This window comes from Anser anser (assembly GCF_964211835.1).
Source record: "Anser anser genome assembly, chromosome: 13".
NCBI lineage: Eukaryota > Metazoa > Chordata > Aves > Anseriformes > Anatidae > Anser > Anser anser.
Window position 1 is genome coordinate 625,527 of NC_139734.1, and position 17,210 is coordinate 642,736.

The following is a 17,210-nucleotide window of genomic DNA, read 5'->3' on the forward strand; positions in this document are numbered from 1 at the left end:
TTTTTTACTGGTTGAAGCGGTAATGGTTCTTCACTTACCTGACTTGACTCAACACCGTGATTTTCCCCGAATTGTTCTACGGAGTCTGGTTGTCTGCATTTTACAAGGTCGCCTGCTAAGCGTTCTTATCGCTGCAAGCACACCTCGATACCCCATTCCTTACCTTTAAACAACGTAACTCTGCAAAAACAACATTTTTATTCCCACGAGGGGCAGGGCAGGCCCCGCGGCGCGTGGCGGCGGGGGGCGGGGGGGCCCCGTGACGGCACCGAACGCGGGGGGGGGGCGGTATGGCCTCGGGCGGCGCGACCGGTAGCGGCGCGACCGGCAGCGGCATGGCCGGCGGTGGCAGGGCCGGTGGCGGCGGGGCGCCGGGCGGCAGCCCAGGAGCCCGATCAGGAGGAGGAGGAGCAGGAGGAGGAGGAGGAGGAGGAGGAGCGGCCGGCGGCAAGGTGAAGAGGCGGCGCCACCGTTTGGGCGCCGCGAAGCCCCCCTGTGCCAGGAGCAAGCGGGTGAGGAGCGGCCCCCCCACAGCGGGCCCTTCCCCCTCAGCCCACCAGTTACCCCCTTACTTACCCCCTTACCTTACCCGCCCCTTTATCCCCTTAGTTACCCCCTACCCACCTCCTTACCCCCTTAGTTACCCCCTCGACCGCTTAGTTACCCCCTTAGTTACCCCCTCAACGGCTTAGTTACCCCCTTAGTTACCCCCTCAGCCCCTTCCTAACCCCCTCAGTTACCCCCTCAGCCCCTTCCTAACCCCCTCAGTTACCCCCTCAGCCCCTTACTTACCCCCTTACCCCTCTACCCAGCCCATTACCCCCCTCCTCCCCCTCCCCTTCACCCCCAGCCCGCTGCCCTCAGGACCCCCAGTGCCACCCCCAGGGCTTTCCCCGCTCCCTGCACCCCTCCTCAGCCCATCATCAATTCTCTGAATGTTACCTGCCAGGCTTTGCTTCTCGTTTGTGCTGTAGGGTACAGCAGGTTGATGGTGAAAGCGGTCCGTCAATTCGGGGTGTGAAAATCCCCGTGCTGGAGGGGGGACGCGCCGAGATCCCTCCCAGCAGCTCTTTGCTAAGAAATGTCAGGACGCCCAGAGAGATGCTCTGGAGATGCCCTCTGCACATGTTTGTTCAGCCAAAACCTCTCCGCTATTAAATGAGCAACGTAGCTGAGGGGATTGATTATCATATGCAAAACCAAGGGAGCGCTACGCATGGATAGCTGCTCATTTAGGTTTTTATCACTTGCAGAAATGCCAAGTCCCTTATACCACATATTGACAATCAATCTTGTCCATCTAAAGCTGGCCTGGAAGGGCAATGCAAACATTCCCCACGCTTACAGAGCAACCGTTGAAACCTCTGGCTTGAACAGTGCATTAATGTTGAAAGTGCCATAGCTTGCGTGTGCCGACACTGTGTAGCTAACTGATAAACCTTACACGTGGATTGAAAATAATCAGTGGAGATGGTTTTCTAACTTTTCCATTGTCTGTTATCTCTGCGTGTTTTCCAGTAGGTTTATTTAAAGAGTGTGCCAGAGCAAACACGTGCGTGGGGATATCTGGGGGATTCTGCACAGAGAATGGCTGCTGCACATCCAGCGCAGATCAAATTAACAGTAACTTATCGGGGAAGAGTTTTAATGATTTGATAAATAGACAAACTGATAGGTGTTACATGTGTGCATTTATTATAGCAGTTAGCTTTGTAACCAGACGAATCGTGCAAATGTTCATAACGTAAAAGGACGAGCTTTGAGCAGATAGCTTGCTTAGAGCATTTGTCAATTAATTTCAGTTTATTTTCAATATCATGTCCACTCTGCAGAAGGTTCTGTGGCTTAATGTTAATTGTCTCTCAGTGATGCAGTTGGGGAGGCACGAAAGCGACCGATGCGATTTTGTGAGGTTATACCTCTGGTTCTGATCCCTACCCCGCTGTTTTTCTCATCCTTCCCCCTACAACTTTAGTCGATAAGTCGATTCTTAGAAATACTTAAATAGATGTGTTTTGTGTGCTTGTGATCATAATTACAGCCCACCAAACCCTCTGTCTCTTACCATTAAGCTCTGAAGGTGCCTGGGCACTGTAGGCAGTATAGTTAGCAGCTTCAAAGTTCCTGGGAACTAGTCCTGGATCTAATTTACCTTTTTTTTTTTCCCCCTGCCTGCAGGAGGGATGATTAGCAGGATGCCTAGCTCATGATTGTCAGCTTTCTGGATATTAATTTTTATTATTAATTTTTATTATTAATTATATTCATTTATATTAATTTATCTTTTATTTAACCGTAGTTCCTGGGGCTTTCGGTCAGGTGGGAATTCTCCGATCGTACCCGATGTATGCCGCAGAGTCAGTCTTCTACAAAATACAGCAACAGCTTTAGAAGGCTCTTGCAAGAGGAGGTGCTGGTGCTATAGCTATAGCTGTGTTTCTTCCAGGACATCTTCTGGGTTAGCCTGACTGTTGAGAGCAGAACTGGTTTTTGTGCGTATAGTCACTGCAATTCAGCATTACTAAAATTGAAAATATTTAGATTCACTGATTTTAATGGGTAGTATGGTCCTGACTGTCGCAGTAGATAATTGCTGAACTTCTGGTTTAGTTGGTTTTCACGGGAGGGTGCGAAGAGGAAGAGTCCTGGAACAAGTCTGTAGGTCAGGAGCTGTTCAGGCGTAGAGTTTCCTGATAGCCTTGCAGATTGACGACCTGCTGGTGAATTTTGGCAGAGGTTTCAAAACTTTGAACCTTGCCAAGGTCACTTGGAAGTGCAGAAAGTGATAGGTAGTTGTAAATCAATCTTAGGTGAATTTAGGTTTACCAGAAGTGTAGCGATCCTATGCCAGGGATCAACCTCGTCGTCGTCTTCTGAATATTTGCTGTATAATATCTGTCTTCAAGGTCCGTGGAAGGTGGTATCCCAGCATATGCTGTTGACTGCGTTTCTGTAATTAAACAAGTGTTTTTTCTTTCAAGCAGGGATTAATTAGCAGAATGACAGAAACTGTGAAAAATATTGTACCGGCCTGGCTGCAGAAGTATTTCAATAAGCGTGAGGAGGAGTGTGTAGACAGAAATGAATCTGCAAACCAGGAGGAGACTCCGGTAAACTATCACCACGATTATTCAGATGAAGATACCATAATCGATGAGAGATTCACGCCTGAACCAGCAGGAATTAGTAGACGAGGTATGTGAAAAATCATTTGGAATTCTGGCCATCTGTATTTATTCACAGATTTCTAGTTTTGAATCTGAATTTCAAAAGGAAATTGGAATGAGGGTTTTGACAGAATGAAAAAAACCCAAAAAAAGTCAAAACAACTGTTTGTGAAACTGTCTTAGCTTTAAACTGTATACACAGTTACGAAGCATACATCTTATGCTCTTGGAAGGCATCAGTTAACTTTAGGTACTCTATTAGCCAGGTGCTAAATGCTGAAAATAAGTCATTTGCAAGTGTGCTGGGTTGCATTTTCCATCTTTTAAAAGATATGGAATGAAAATCTGTCTAATTGCCTAAGGCAATTAAAAAAATTAATTTGTTTTGCAGTCTTCGAAACAAAAGACTAGATGCTAGAATGGCAGAGGAAAATTCCGTCTCGTGTCCCGACTTTGTTTGTTTTGTTTTGTTTTGTTTTTTGTTTTGGGCTTTGATCAATTTAGTAAAGTTCCTCGTTAACTTGATGGTGAACTGGGGAACTTGTGCACGGATGTGGTTTATGAGATTATTATCCTTAAAATATTCAATAACTTTAAGGTCTACGCGGGGGGAGGGGGTGTCTTTGAGAAGGTATTTGGACCGTTGGCAACGAGGTTTGCAACTCCTTTACCTCATGAAAGATTAATTTGTCTTATATCCAGTGCCTCTCACTGTTCCTGTAGTCCTGTTGTATAAATTTGCATCTATTCTTATTTGAGTTTCTCTTAAATTAGCTGTTTTGGGGAAGTCAGCTTTTAATAAGTGAAGAAGTTTTGTCTGAGCGTGCGTAGGTAACCATAGATAATGTGGAAAGTCAGTTGCTTCTGTTGTTGGCAGAATCAAAAAATAAGGAGGAAATATCTTTGCCTCCAATCTCATCTAATTGTAAACAAGGAGATTGATGGCTTTCTGTGTAGCTGTAGCTTGGGAATGAGTTTGGAGAAAAGAATAGAGAAGGTCTTCGTGACTGAGGAACACATGTTGGCTTTCCTATGTAACTGCGTGAAAGGAGCTTTCAGTAAGAACAGCTGCACTGCAAGCTTGCTAACTCCAGGAGATCAGGAGCAGGTGGACACCCTGGAACCTTTTGCAGCTTATGTTGCTGTCCGTGGGTGTTGCTTACTATGCTTAAGAATAAGATTATTTTTTTTAATTATTACTACATTTTGAAACCAATGTGTTTCTTCAGTTCTGAGGTATCAGTGTGCTGGAGCCTATATTGGGTGGCCTTCCGCCTGAAGAACTTTCTGTATCTCAAACGGTGCTGTCCTAAAAATCTGCTCATGGTTTGGAGAGCTAATTAGTGGTACTGCAGTGGTTATGAAGATTGAACTAACTAGTTTAAGCTTCAGTTCAAGTATCAAGAGGATAGTGGCTCAAAGTCATTTGAATTGCCCAGATTCCTGGGAGAGACAGTAGGCTTTCATCAGGCAAAATACCCATGAATAGTTCCATTCATTTAGCAAGATAGACTTCAAGGCCACCTATTCCAGGCCACTGGCATTGTTTGCAGACCCTTTGCTTCAAGAGGGAAAAATGCTCATCTGGTTACTTGGGTCAACATCCTTGTCCCTTGGGTCAAAATCCCAATAGTTAATGGGTAGGAGATGATGTTTTGCCTCTAACGTGAGCTGATATGGAAGAACTTGGGAAAAAAGTACTGCAAACGTTCATTTTCATGTTGTGTATTCAGATTAATATAACCTTTGTTCCAATATTATGGAAGCTGCAGTGTTATCTGTAATTTACCGTGTAATCTCAAATTTTGTAAAGCTTATTGCAAGCTGTACATGGGAGAAGGAGTATATATGTTTGATTTAGTGAACGGCCAAGTCAGCGTTAGAGCATTTGAGCACGGGGTCAGAATGTGGTGTTGTAAAACCTCATAGTTAACTACTTCTGGATGCAACATTAATACTGTGTATCGCAAGCAGTGTTGTTGTTGTAGCCAGACAGTTAGATGCAACCGTATCTGGGTGAGGAAGAAGTTAAATTTGGCTTCTCTCTTTTTGCGCTTAGAACTTGGCAATAGCATGGCTGTCGATAGGAAACAGGTTTTGGCTTCTGTGAGCTTGTCTATAGCAAAGCTAATTATCTCCCTGTTCTTGTCTAGAACCATCCACAAGTAGATCAGCACTGAACTTCCCAGTTGTGTTAACAAGGCCCTCTCTTCATCGGAGCCGTCTGAATTATACCATGCTGGATTCTCCTGTCCCACCTTGTCAGCCCTCGACATCTTCTATATTTGGCATTGGCAGTCCTAGGCTGTCCTTCATAAAAGAAATAGAAGATTCTACCTCTCAACAAGACGATGATAACATCTCAACAACCAGTGATTCCTCCTCTAGAGCATCTGATGAAGGTGATTTTTGTGTTCTCTGTTTAATTGACTTTTTTTTTAATGTGAAGTACCTTGCGTTCTTTAATATTCCACATCACCTTAGTAAATAAAATAGGTGAATGTCAACTTTGGATGCGAGAATTAAATTGAATTTTTAGTGTTTTAGAAGTATATAATCCTATCACCTTTTTAATAGAAGCGTGCTTTGGAATACGTTTATGATACCCTGATGTTAGAAAGAGTCAATGCTGAAATATACACGTTCAGCTAGGTTATATGTAAATTTTGAACTGGGACGGTAGGAAATCAGGCTGACTTGCCGTAACTTGACAACTAGGCTGATTGTCTAGAAGGAAGAGTGACTCAGAATATCTAACAGACAGCTGGTTAAATGTGAATAAGTGCAGGTGACAAATAGGAACACGAGATGTTTTCCTGTGTTTCAGCAAGAGAAGATAAAGAAACTACTCTGACATAAGCTATAGGCTGTTTTTTGACCTTTCTTGGTAGAAGGCTTCAGCTGTCAATACTTTCATGTCTTTTGCCAAATTCATTGAGGAAAGCACACCATTTTAAAATAAAAAATAAGCATCGTGTCGATGTAGGTTGGTACGTAGGTCTTCTCGCTGAAAGGGCGAACAGCAGGTTTGCAGCTTTTTCTAGTCCCCCATATAGACAGGGACTGACGTGTGCTCAGCAGGTTTTGCAGAGAACTTTTGTACAGCTGAGAGTAGAGTTGCTGGGCTTTAGCAATATAACCTGAGTGCACTAGAACTTTCTGGTGTGTCTTCGTAAAACATACATGGGCAGAAGATCGTTAACTCTTAGAGCAGCCTTTGGGGAATCTTCCAGGTTTAAAACCTGTGCGATTATGATCTGTGCTGGCCTCCAGCCTTTTACCAACACAGAAAAAAGCTTTGTCCGTACAAATGCACTGATGTTTATGCGGTCCTCTTTTATCTTAGCCTGAAGGAAAAAAAAATCTGCATTGGAAGCACAGTATTAACTTGGTAAGATTGGTGAAAACTACTTGCAGCTCTGTGAACAGTTTTCAAGTTTGTAGGTGATACTTGGTTTTCAGTCTGTACGTGAAGTTGATCTATTTAAAGAAGCTGAAGTCATGCTTATTTTTCTGTATTGAAGAACTTGAATTAGTGTGATCTTTATTGTTAAAGTTCTGTACGTACGAGAGGCATTTACATCTAGCATACGTCATTTTGGCAGATGTTGCAGTTTTAAAAAATACTTCATCGTCACTGCTCTGGCCCACAGAAGCTGAAAGAACTCATTCCCTCTCGCAGCATTCTGCAGCTAGCTCTAAGAAACCTGCATTCAGTTTATTTGTTTTTGGAGGACTGTGTCCTGTAAGTACTGCACAGTATTTCTTTTAATCAGTTTGAATGTGTACCTGTTTTTCTATCCACTTCTCATACTGTGTTTCCGTAGGTACGTGGAAGCACGTCTGTTTTTAAGCAAAACCAGCTTGGGTTTTCTCCATTTTACCCCGGAAAGACGGCCTATGCCGGTGGTGCAGCTGTAAGATCAAGGCAGCCAAAGACGGAACCTTATCAGGTATGAGAAAAGTAGTGTAGTGGGAAATAGTGATGGAAATAAAAAAAGCAGCACTGCCAAAGGAGCTTTGAGCAGGGAGCTGAATATGTGGTAACAGTTGCTCTTCTGCCCTCTTGGTCTACAAAAATAGACGAGATTGATTTCTGTTTAAATTCTTTAATGACAGTTTTTACCACAGGTAACACTTGTCAGAAAGAACAAGAATGACAGTTTGGGCTAGTTGTTGGTAGTTGGGGTTTCCTCTGTTGTTAGGTCTTTCAAAAAATTCCATTCAAGTGCCATTGTCTGCCTCTGACTACATTACATTAAAATAACTTGATGCAAAAAAACCAATGACAGCATAACTTTGAAAACTTGTGTTTATGGTAGCAAAAGCTACAGTAGTCAAACCTGGCTAATATTTATCTGTGGATCTTCTTTTCCAAGCATGCCTACATTCATGCTATGGATATGTTGTATAAACCTGCAGTCTTTGAAAATATCTAAAATCAACTTTGCTGATCCTTTGTTCTTCTGTTACACAGAGGCATGCAGGACTAAATGCAGTCCCAAGATAAGCAGTAACATGCTTTCTGTTTTGAATGATTCATATAGTTCTTGGAGAGAGTTATTTGCCCCCAAGAGTTCTTGGAAATAGCAAATAAAAACTGCTGACAACTCTGATTAGCTAGAGCTGAATCGAAAAGGAAAGTCAAATCAGGTTTGGTAGGAATGTATTTAAATGAAAGTGACTTTTATCGATAAATCAAAAGGAATTTGAAGAAAATGAAAACGCGGGTTTGCTGGCTCTGTTCTGACAGTCCATTTGTGCAACGGAAAAAGGGCAGTACAAGTACCTCACTTACGGGAAACCTTGAAACCTTGTGGTGCAAAGCTGGGAACCCTCTTTGGTCGGCTATTTTTGTTTTTTACAATATTACTGCATTATGGTAAAAAGAGGAACCAAAATACTAGGCTTTTAAAGGAGAGAGTAGCTTGCTTCTTGCTGCTTGCTGTGAATGACAGCAAGGTACTAGAGAGTCCAGCGAAGGGCCACCAAGAAGATCAAGGGACTGGGAGCACCTCTCCTCTGAGGAGAGGCAGGGACTGCTGGGCCTGTTTAGTATGGAGGAGATGAGGTTCAGGGGGGATCTTATTGGTGTATATAAATACCTGAATGGATGGTGCAAAGAGCATAGAGAGCCATTGTGTTTTCAGCGGTGCCCAGTGCCAGGTCAAGAGGCAACAGGCACAAACTGAAACGTGAGGCTCTGTCTGAGCATCAGGAAATGCTTTTGCACTGTGCGGCTGATGGAGCCCTGGCACGGGTTGCCCGGAGAGGCTGTGGAGTCTCCCTCTTTGGAGGTCTTCAAGAGCTGACTTGACATGGTCCTGGGCAACCTGCTCGGGGTGGCCCTGCTTGAGCGGGGGGGTAGACCAGGCGATCTCTAGAGGTCACTTCCAACCTTAACCATTCTGTGGTTCTGTGAGTCTCACTTGTGTTTTTACATGCTGCGTGGTCTGCTTCCTGTCTTCACATCGTGTGATAAGCACAGTGTGGTTATATGAGGGGTTTAACCTGGGAAGAAAAAAAGTCACACCAAAGGAAGTTTTTGACTGATATTTGAAGTTGGGTGGTGCAAATAAACAGTTTACTTTTTCAGTGTAATGTTTAGATCTGTTACAGTTTAAATCAGATCTTTATCTTTTAAGACAAAGATTTGCAGCCAACTTTAATCTTGGGGGAAGGGAGGAAGCAAGAGAGAAGTAAAACTAGTTCCTGGTTATGATTGTATACACTGATTTTAAGATGGTACACTTAGACCATCGTGAAACTCTGAGGTCTGTGTTGTTACTGAAAATGCTTTCTGTACCACAAGCCTTTTCTTGAGTTCTGTTTCCCTGATTACTGCTTCGGAGGCCTTAGCAGTCCTGGCATCATCCGTCTTGACCTTTTACAAGTACGGAGTTCTTTTATTGCTCGTGCAACAAGCACGTGCAAGATGCACTGAGGCCCAAGGTAAACTTCATTAAACTCCGAATGTATTCTCTTCTTTATGGCTTGAACTCCCAGTGACTGCATGTTTCTCTGTCATCAGAATATATTGATTGTATCATCAGTGTAGCCTTGGGACATAAAATACATGCCTCCTTAGCTGAGAATTGACCATTGTAACACTTAAAATGCTAATTTTTCAGGCACAAAAGAGAGCGAAAGCTAGACAAGAAACTGTGTGGTCCCACGCTACCTTGAGTACCTCAGCGTGGTGCATCTTGGAGGCAGTGGAGAAGCTGTCAACCGCTTTGTTGGTAAATAGCACTTCTTTTAATCTGTTTTTGCTTCATGTGTTTATAAAACTTAGTAAATGTGCCATCAAAGGATAAAGATAAAACTATTCTTCCTTACGCTGTGGCCGGTTTAATTTATTGCGCTATTTTTTCAACAGGATGCTAAAAGAATGACATCTCTTTTGCCGCTGTGTTGTGTAAGTTGACCATGAACCCCCACATTTTTGTTGCAGGGAACCCTCTCTCTCAGGAAAAAAAAATTGCCCTCTAATAGTTATGCTTTGTTTTTTCCCTTAGCCTCCGGACATAGATAAACCGGATATTACTGACTTCCAGTCCAAACGAAGAAAGGTAAGAACCAATAATGTCTTAAGCTGAGGTAGATAACTTTTTCAATGCTTTATCACTATTAGAAAAATTTTCTCAAACCTCAGTGACAACATAGACATCAAATCAAGTTAATAGTGGCATGTATCCACAGTAGATGATGGGCTGTGAAGATTACTCAGGTTAAGAATTATGTTATCTTTGTAAGTTGAGAGCAACAACTCTAGAACACACCAAGTCGTTTTATCTTGTCCCCCAACTTGGGGTGAAGCTGCATATTAAAATTCCTGTTGAGGCAAGTTTGCTCTTGAAGAAATGATCACAAATAGAAAAATACTGATTGAGTGGTCATATAGACTTTGTACAGACTTCCGTGTTCATTCGGGCACAGAAAACTAGTTTTTGTGCTTTTTATCACCATTCAAAGTAAAGAGGAGGAAAATTGTTAATTTCCGACGCTATAAATCTTACGCTCCTAAATTCCTATTTGGAGGTAGCACAGAACTGGTGAGAATGCTGTGGTAAAGCATGATTTCCTTTCATTTTGTTTAAAAAATGAAAACTAGTCATCTTTTTTTGATGACTTTAGTTAGGGGTATCATTAAATTGCAAAACTGTACCAGGCACAATAGATCTTGGTGTATTAAATGCCTAACTGGGGGAATTAATATTTTTCATTTTTACCTTTAAAACCAGCGATGAACCATCGTTGGAGTCTGATAAATTTTCCATAAAATTAAATGGGCATCTCTTTCTGCGAAAACATCTGTGTTTCCAGTATCAGTCTGAGTGTACAAATGACCACTTGTTAAGTGTATGGGCTTCTTAGGCTGGAAATCAAAGTGGACAGTAATACTGGTTGCTTATTGCTTTTAACTCTTTCAATCTCTGTATTGTTTAGCCAGCACAATCTCCATTTGGTAAAGTTCTAAAATGAATGTAGCAGCAACTGCTTAGTTTTTAGGGGGGTAGAGGTTTTTTTTTTTCTTTTTCTTTTCTGACGCTATAAATCTTAACGCTCCTAAATTCCTATTTGGAGGTAGCACAGAACTGGTGATAATGCTGTGGTAAAGCATGATTTCCTTTCATTTTCTTTAAAAAATGAAAACTAGTCATCTTTTTTTGATGACTTTAGTTAGGGGTATTCTTGGGCTTATTAAATTGCAAAACCCTTAAATGACCACTTGAAGATCAGGTGACTGAAGGAAATAACAAGATGTGCAAACTTTTCATCTTCTGTTCTAATGAGAAAAGGGACAGTGTCTCAAGAAGTTTCTGTGCCAATTCCTTGATTGGATGGATGTATAATTAAGTTTACAATCACTTCAGAGTTTACAAACATCTCAGATTTCCTGGACCATCTTTTCACCATCTGCCAAATTACAAGGGCATGGAGAAGTGAAGTATATCATAAATATTATCCAAATAACTAAAACCAAATCTGGTGTGAATTCTCAGTTATATTATAGCAATACACCTGTGATAAGGCATTAAGAAAGATCTGCCAGATTTGCAACAGAGAGCCTGAAATTGTCAGCCACTAAATGAATGTTGCACGCAGCTGTCAGTGGGTGAAAGGAGATAGATTGTCTATTCATAATACTAGAATTCATAATGGTGGCGGGAGAAGGGTAGCCCGTGATGAGAAGCAATTATTTGCTGAGGAGACGATCGTGTGTTTTCCTGCTAAAGTGAACATGCGGTTGACGGAACACTTGTGCACTCGGGCTAAACTTCTGCAGTGGGTAGCAGTGATGTGGTATTTTTCTTATTTCAAGGAACTGTACCAGGCAGAATAGCTCTTGGTGTATTGAATGCCTAACTGGGGGAATTAATATTTTTCTTTTTTACCTTTAAAACCAGCAATGAACCATCGTTCACTCGAAGTAGATTTGTGAACTTACATAAAACATGTCTTATTCAAGGTTTCAAACTGAATGTAATATTTTTTAGAAAGATGTATTTTTATATACTTTAGAGAGAGTGTGAATCCTATTACTAAGAGCTGGGAGATACTGTGAAATTAAAGCTGCAGCGTAAACAAAAATTTCCTGTTGGTATTGATTTGAACAATAGCATGCTTCCTAAGACTGTATTTTCTGATCCTTAAGACCGCAGGCGGAGCCATCGGTAAATCTTGTAGCCTTTAGGGTTTGTTTTCTGTCTGACAGTTCAGTTAAGTCAGTTTTGCAGAACACGCAGTGGTCTGTGTTAAAAATTAACTCTGGTCTGTGAAAATGCTTTGAAAAGGGAAGTCAAACCCACTACTTGAAGTGCATCTAATGCACATGTAAAGCATTGGATCATATTTTAATGAATGAGATTATTGTAAGACTGACAAGTTGGTTTTTTTGAGTGTGTTCTATTGTTTGTGTAACTTTGAAGAGGGAAAATGTAGGGAATGTGAAGCCCAGAAGCCTGTATAATTAGTTGCTTAACACTTCGAATGTTAAATTAATGAATTAAGCTACTGAAAAAAAAAAATCACAGTGTGGGCAGAGGAAAAGATAGGAGCATATTCTAGGAACATGGGTTATTTTAATTATGGTAGCATGAATTATTTTGTCTATGAAGCTAACTGCCAAATTTTGAAATGGAATTCAGTCAGACTTTGGCTACTTATATATAGCTTTATGGATTTCGTTACTGGTTTTCTGGTGATTTCCCTCTACAAGTTGAACGGTCTTCAGAATTTTCAAATCGTATTCACTGAGTGCCAAGACCGATGGGGGGAGGTTTATAGTTCTGTAATTTGTTTTCATCAATAAATATTGGAATTAATTTGGGTGGACGTAAGGATAAATTGATTGCTGTTTCCCTTTCAAAGCTGGAATCCCAGAATGCATTCCAGCCTCCACCTGTTAAGAGACTTGTGACACCAATGGTAAACCGTCAACCGATGCGTTATACGCGGTATTCTGAACCATCACCGACTTCAACTACTCAGTCCAGCAAAATTTGCCAGAGAGTAGACACAAAGTACCAAGTGAGTACATTTTTGAGTCCTTATGTGCCTGTTTTTTTTTTCCAGTCTTGGAATGTTTCTCAAACCAATTGTTATCCTATCTTTGCAAAAAGTACTGATAGTATGTTTGAGGCGAGCTTTAAGGCAGTGGGAACCATTGTGAAATGGATTGAGCTTTTATGGATTTAATTCTGTTTTTGAAACACTCAGTGTCTTGTGGTTGTTTTCACGATGTCATGATGTGCTATTGAGTCATCCTGTTCTCAGTGAAAGAATATTAAAAGACAGAAATGTTTTCCTTTTATATTCTCATGTACACAAAGCTGTCACTGATGAAACATGCTCGTGTTCTGTGTAAACTATTCCAGGTGAGCTATGTGCTCCAAGTGAGAGTTCTGACAATGTGCTGAGTTATCGGTTTTGATTGCTTTGGAGTAGATGGAGTCTGATAAATTTTCCATAAAATTAAATGGGCATCTCTTTCTGCGAAAACATCTGTGTTTCCAGTATCAGTCTGAGTGTACAAATGACCACGTGTTAAGTGTATGGGCTTTTTAGGCTGGAAATCAAAGTGGACAGTAATACTGGTTGCTTATTGCTTTTAACTCTTTCAATCTCTGTGTTGTTTAGCCAGCACAATCTCCATTTGGTAAAGTTCTAAAATGAATGTAGCAGCAACTGCTTAGTTTTTAGGGGGGTAGAGTTTTTTTTTTTTCTTGTTTGTTGATAAATGATAGAAAACAGAAAAGTATGTCCCTTTTACGGGGTTGGCAAACACAAGTTTTGATGAAAACTCTCCCCCCCACACACACAATTTTTGTCATTTTGTTTAAAATAATTACTTTCTTTGTTAGAGGATTTGACAAATTTGATTTAGTGTTCTATCAGTTTGTCCTCAATGCTGAGTGAAGCAGTGATGCTTACTTTAGCCCCAAAATTTAACTGAACTGTACCCACAATGCTGAATTAGGGAACAACGTTAAGTAGGTGAGGTGTATTCAGGGCTATAAAATTAAAAATAAATAAATAAAATAAAAACCACAAAAAAACACATGAAGTGGTTGTTGGTACTTTGTGTATTCTGTACATATTCAGCTAAGTCTTGAACTAAACTTAACTTGCAGGGGATGAGAGAGAAGACTTTGCCTGCAGAACAGCGAGCAGAACCATCTGAAAGGTATGACATCTATTAATTTAAAACTTACTTGAAGAAAGAAAGAAATCTCCTTTTTCAGTACGGTCTGCACCTGAAAGGTGGTGACAGTTCTCAGTAAAAGGAATGGGAAATCCAATGAAAATTTTGTATTTTGAGGCAGCTGCAAAGTCTGGATTGTGTTTGAAGATCAATATAACTTTGAGAAAATTGTTGTTTTTATGAAAGGAAGGAAGATGAGCAAGAATAAAAGTACTGATACACCGCTTTTTATCCCAAGTTTATCTTCTGAGAAGGATACGAAGATGGGAAACGAAGCACGTTATAATGCTGTATCCACAGAAAGGATCTTTGCTATTGGAGGCCTTATTTTTTCCTTCTACAGGAAATATGGCTCATTTTGTAGTTTAACTAAATCTGTAGCGTTACAAATTTTGCTTTGACAGATATTTCATGGTTTATAACTCAGTTTACTTATAACAAAATAATTTGTCCCTCTTAATGTTCCCTAGGGGAAAAGCTATTAGTTTTAGCTATTTAATTGCTTGCAGTTTGAAAGCTCTGTCCTAATGGGATGATTCTTTCTGAAGCATTCTTTAGAAGGTGAAGTAGGCGAAGTGAGTTACAGTTCAGGAGGATGTTTATTGATGTGTTTTTTTCTTTATTTTTTAAGCAAAAACATGGAGGAAGATTTATGATTTATTATTCTTTTTTTTAATACTCCTTTCATGATGAAGTTAATTGTCTGCTTTGAGTTCACATGAAGACCATGTGTTCTTTAGAATCATTTGAGGCCAAATGCTAACTCATCTCTAAAATAAAAAAAATCCAGCAGAATTAATTGAATTTCTTCTTGAGGAGACTGCTTTGTGTTATACTGCTTTCTTGGTTTAGGTCAAATGAGTTATCCTCCAGATAATATTGATGGCTTTTCCTTCTGGGCAAATGGTGTTTTGGGTAATAATGCTTGAGTTAAGGGACTTTGCACTCGGTTTTTAGGGAGTCGCTCTTTTCAAAGAACAGTAGCAGGGAATTTTGTTGACTCTATGCTCATCTGCCAAGCAATTCTTAGGTGACCATGGGCATTCTTTGGCTTGCAGAAAGAACTCAACACTTTGTTTTGGCATCTAAAAGTTGGACTTCACAACAACCACCTTTTTAGGGGTGGAAGCGACTGGCTTTAAGGTTCTGGTACAGGTGCAATCAGGTGCTGGGTTTTAATTATGTTTTTTTCAAACTGTTCTAAATTGTCTTTGTTAGAACTCCTTTCTACTTCTCCATTTAGGAAGGAGATACAGAAAACTCACACTGCTTTTGATTTCGTTCACAAAGTTTATTGCAGTGCCCTACCTTTTGTTTGTAGAGTAGGTAGTGGTGGTAGTGTTTTTTGTGATGCTGGTCTCTGTTGGGTGCCATGTTCTGGAGCAGGAGCACCACACTGATCTGCTGGCAAGAGTCCCTTTGGACAGTTGAGTTGGAATACTCAGTAAATCTCTGGCCCACCAATGCTATATATCTATGCGTGTGTGTGTATATATATATATATATTTTATATCCTGAGTCCAATTGTAGATTAGACTTGCTTGAAGGCTGACAACTGTCTTTGCCCCCTTGAAGCTCACAGGTGTTAACAGAAAGAGGAATATGGGCTGTTATGGGCAAGCGATAGTTGTCTGAATGAAGATCTATTTTGATGTAAGACTTTTTTCAGAATTCTAATGGATTGACAGTTTGGATTAGAGAAAAGTCTGAGCATCTGCCTTAGGGATCTGTCTTCCTCTATGCAGTTACAGTGCTAAGCAGGCTGTTGTCAAGTATTTGACAAGTTTAGACCAGTTCTCCTCCTCAGTATTGTGGGAGTTTGACCTGGTGTCTTCCAGTGCGATCTAATGCACTTTTGTACTGACTGACTGATTGGCTGCAAGATAAGCTTTGAGGTCACAGTTTTTCCAGGCATACTTCATTTTCTTGCCATAGTACTTTTGTTAGAGTTATTCCCTATTCCACTTCTGGTTTGGGTTATTTTTTCCCCATTTGCTCTTGGATTAGGATATCTTTCTGGTTTTGAGCTAGGCTTTTTTAAGTACCAGAAAAACGCCTTTGTATGCCTTACAAAAGGGATCTGTATTCATGTCTGAAAAGACTTCTGGAATGTTGGCATACCCAAACACCTCTGCTGTTCCTGCTGATGGCCACATGAAAGCCAGAGCTGCTTCTGAAGCTTAGGCCATATTACCTTGCCACACAAGTCTAAGGCGTCCCTATTCTATCAGAGCTGTTGGCAGTGTTTCCCATGTGTATGTGTGCATATGTGCACTCTTTCTGTATTTTTGTGAGCTGTTCTTTTATATCCCTGCAAAAGATACACGTGCATCGCAGAATCAGAGAACCAGTCCTATTTAAAGGAAGCACTGGAAAATAACAATCTAAATCAGCTCTTCTATTTCAGGTCTTCTGGCTTAGTCATTGTTCCCATGTGAACGGTGCACTTATGTATGTCCTTTTCATTGCTGCTGTTAATAAAGTTTTTCCTATTTAGAACATCAAGTATTTACCAGCGTTTAGCAACTTGTGAGACAGCTTTAGTTTTTTTCTGATCAGCAGGTTTCAATTCTAGGACTAATAACAGCTCTAATATCTTGAAAAAAAATTTGGCTGGTGATTTTTTTTTCTCTTGTTTCCCCCAACTTCTGTACTGTCGTGTGCTAGCAATGTGACCAGCTACAAATTCAGTACTGCTGCGTCCAATGGTCTGTCTTCAGGAGTGAGTAGCGGAGGCGGCAAAATGAGAAGGGAAAGAGGAATACACTATTTATCAAGAGCTGTACAAGAACAGGTAAGTGACTCTTAAATTAATTGCTGTCACTGAGCTTACTGAAGTAACTAGCTAAGTGTGTCAGTTTTATTGCATCATAGTAAATTATAACAATACCGCTTTATTTTTGCATTGTTTTTGTTTTCTTGTGGGTTTCAGAGCAGGCTCCAATTGATTTCCTGTCTTTGAATACCTGAACTTTGCTTATGTAATTTTGAAATTTTTAATTCTCTTACCTTGGAGATTCTTCAAACTATAACATTTCTCGTTAGCAATTGAATGAATGAGTCCTAAGAAGAGAAGTAATGTTTTGGTGAAGGTTTGTATAGTTTTTCTACAGGAATGATACTTGAAACGAGTGCCAAGTATAAAAAGAAAAAAAAAAGCTTAATTTTTGGTTTCATATTTAAGTCATACAGAAAGATACAGGCCAAGAGTTTGAAAGAGTAGTAGAAGACAGCATTCTGCATGTCTGCTAACGATGACTCAGTTTTTGATACTCACCAAACTCATTGTGAGAGAGTTTTTTTCTCATTTTAATAGGAAAAATCTATTCCATAAA

At 40.5% G+C, this 17,210-nt stretch overlaps 1 protein-coding gene across 1 annotated transcript; it reads left to right on the forward strand.

Annotated features, from left to right (window-relative positions):
• Positions 1-9,262: 9,262 nt before the first annotated feature.
• Positions 9,263-16,760, forward strand: LOC310880926 (nuclear pore complex protein Nup153-like). Its single transcript, XM_083797465.1, has 6 exons — positions 9,263-9,409; positions 9,547-9,585; positions 9,686-9,739; positions 12,543-12,701; positions 13,805-13,857; positions 16,543-16,760. The coding sequence occupies exons 1-6, from the start codon at positions 9,284-9,286 to the stop codon at positions 16,682-16,684; spliced, it is 573 nt and encodes a 190-aa protein (XP_083653591.1). The 5' UTR covers positions 9,263-9,283; the 3' UTR covers positions 16,685-16,760.
• The last annotated feature ends 450 nt before the right edge of the window (positions 16,761-17,210 follow it).

Excerpts from the sequence above, each read along its gene's own strand:
- LOC310880926 (XM_083797465.1), top strand. The coding sequence starts at position 9,284 with ATGCTAATTTTTCAGGCACAAAAGAGAGCGAAAGCTAGACAAGAAACT. Across the intron at positions 9,410-9,546 it reads AGCTGTCAACCGCTTTGTTG|GATGCTAAAAGAATGACATC; the intron begins GTAAATAGCACT and ends TTTTTTCAACAG. Across the intron at positions 9,586-9,685 it reads CTCTTTTGCCGCTGTGTTGT|CCTCCGGACATAGATAAACC; the intron begins GTAAGTTGACCA and ends TTTTTCCCTTAG.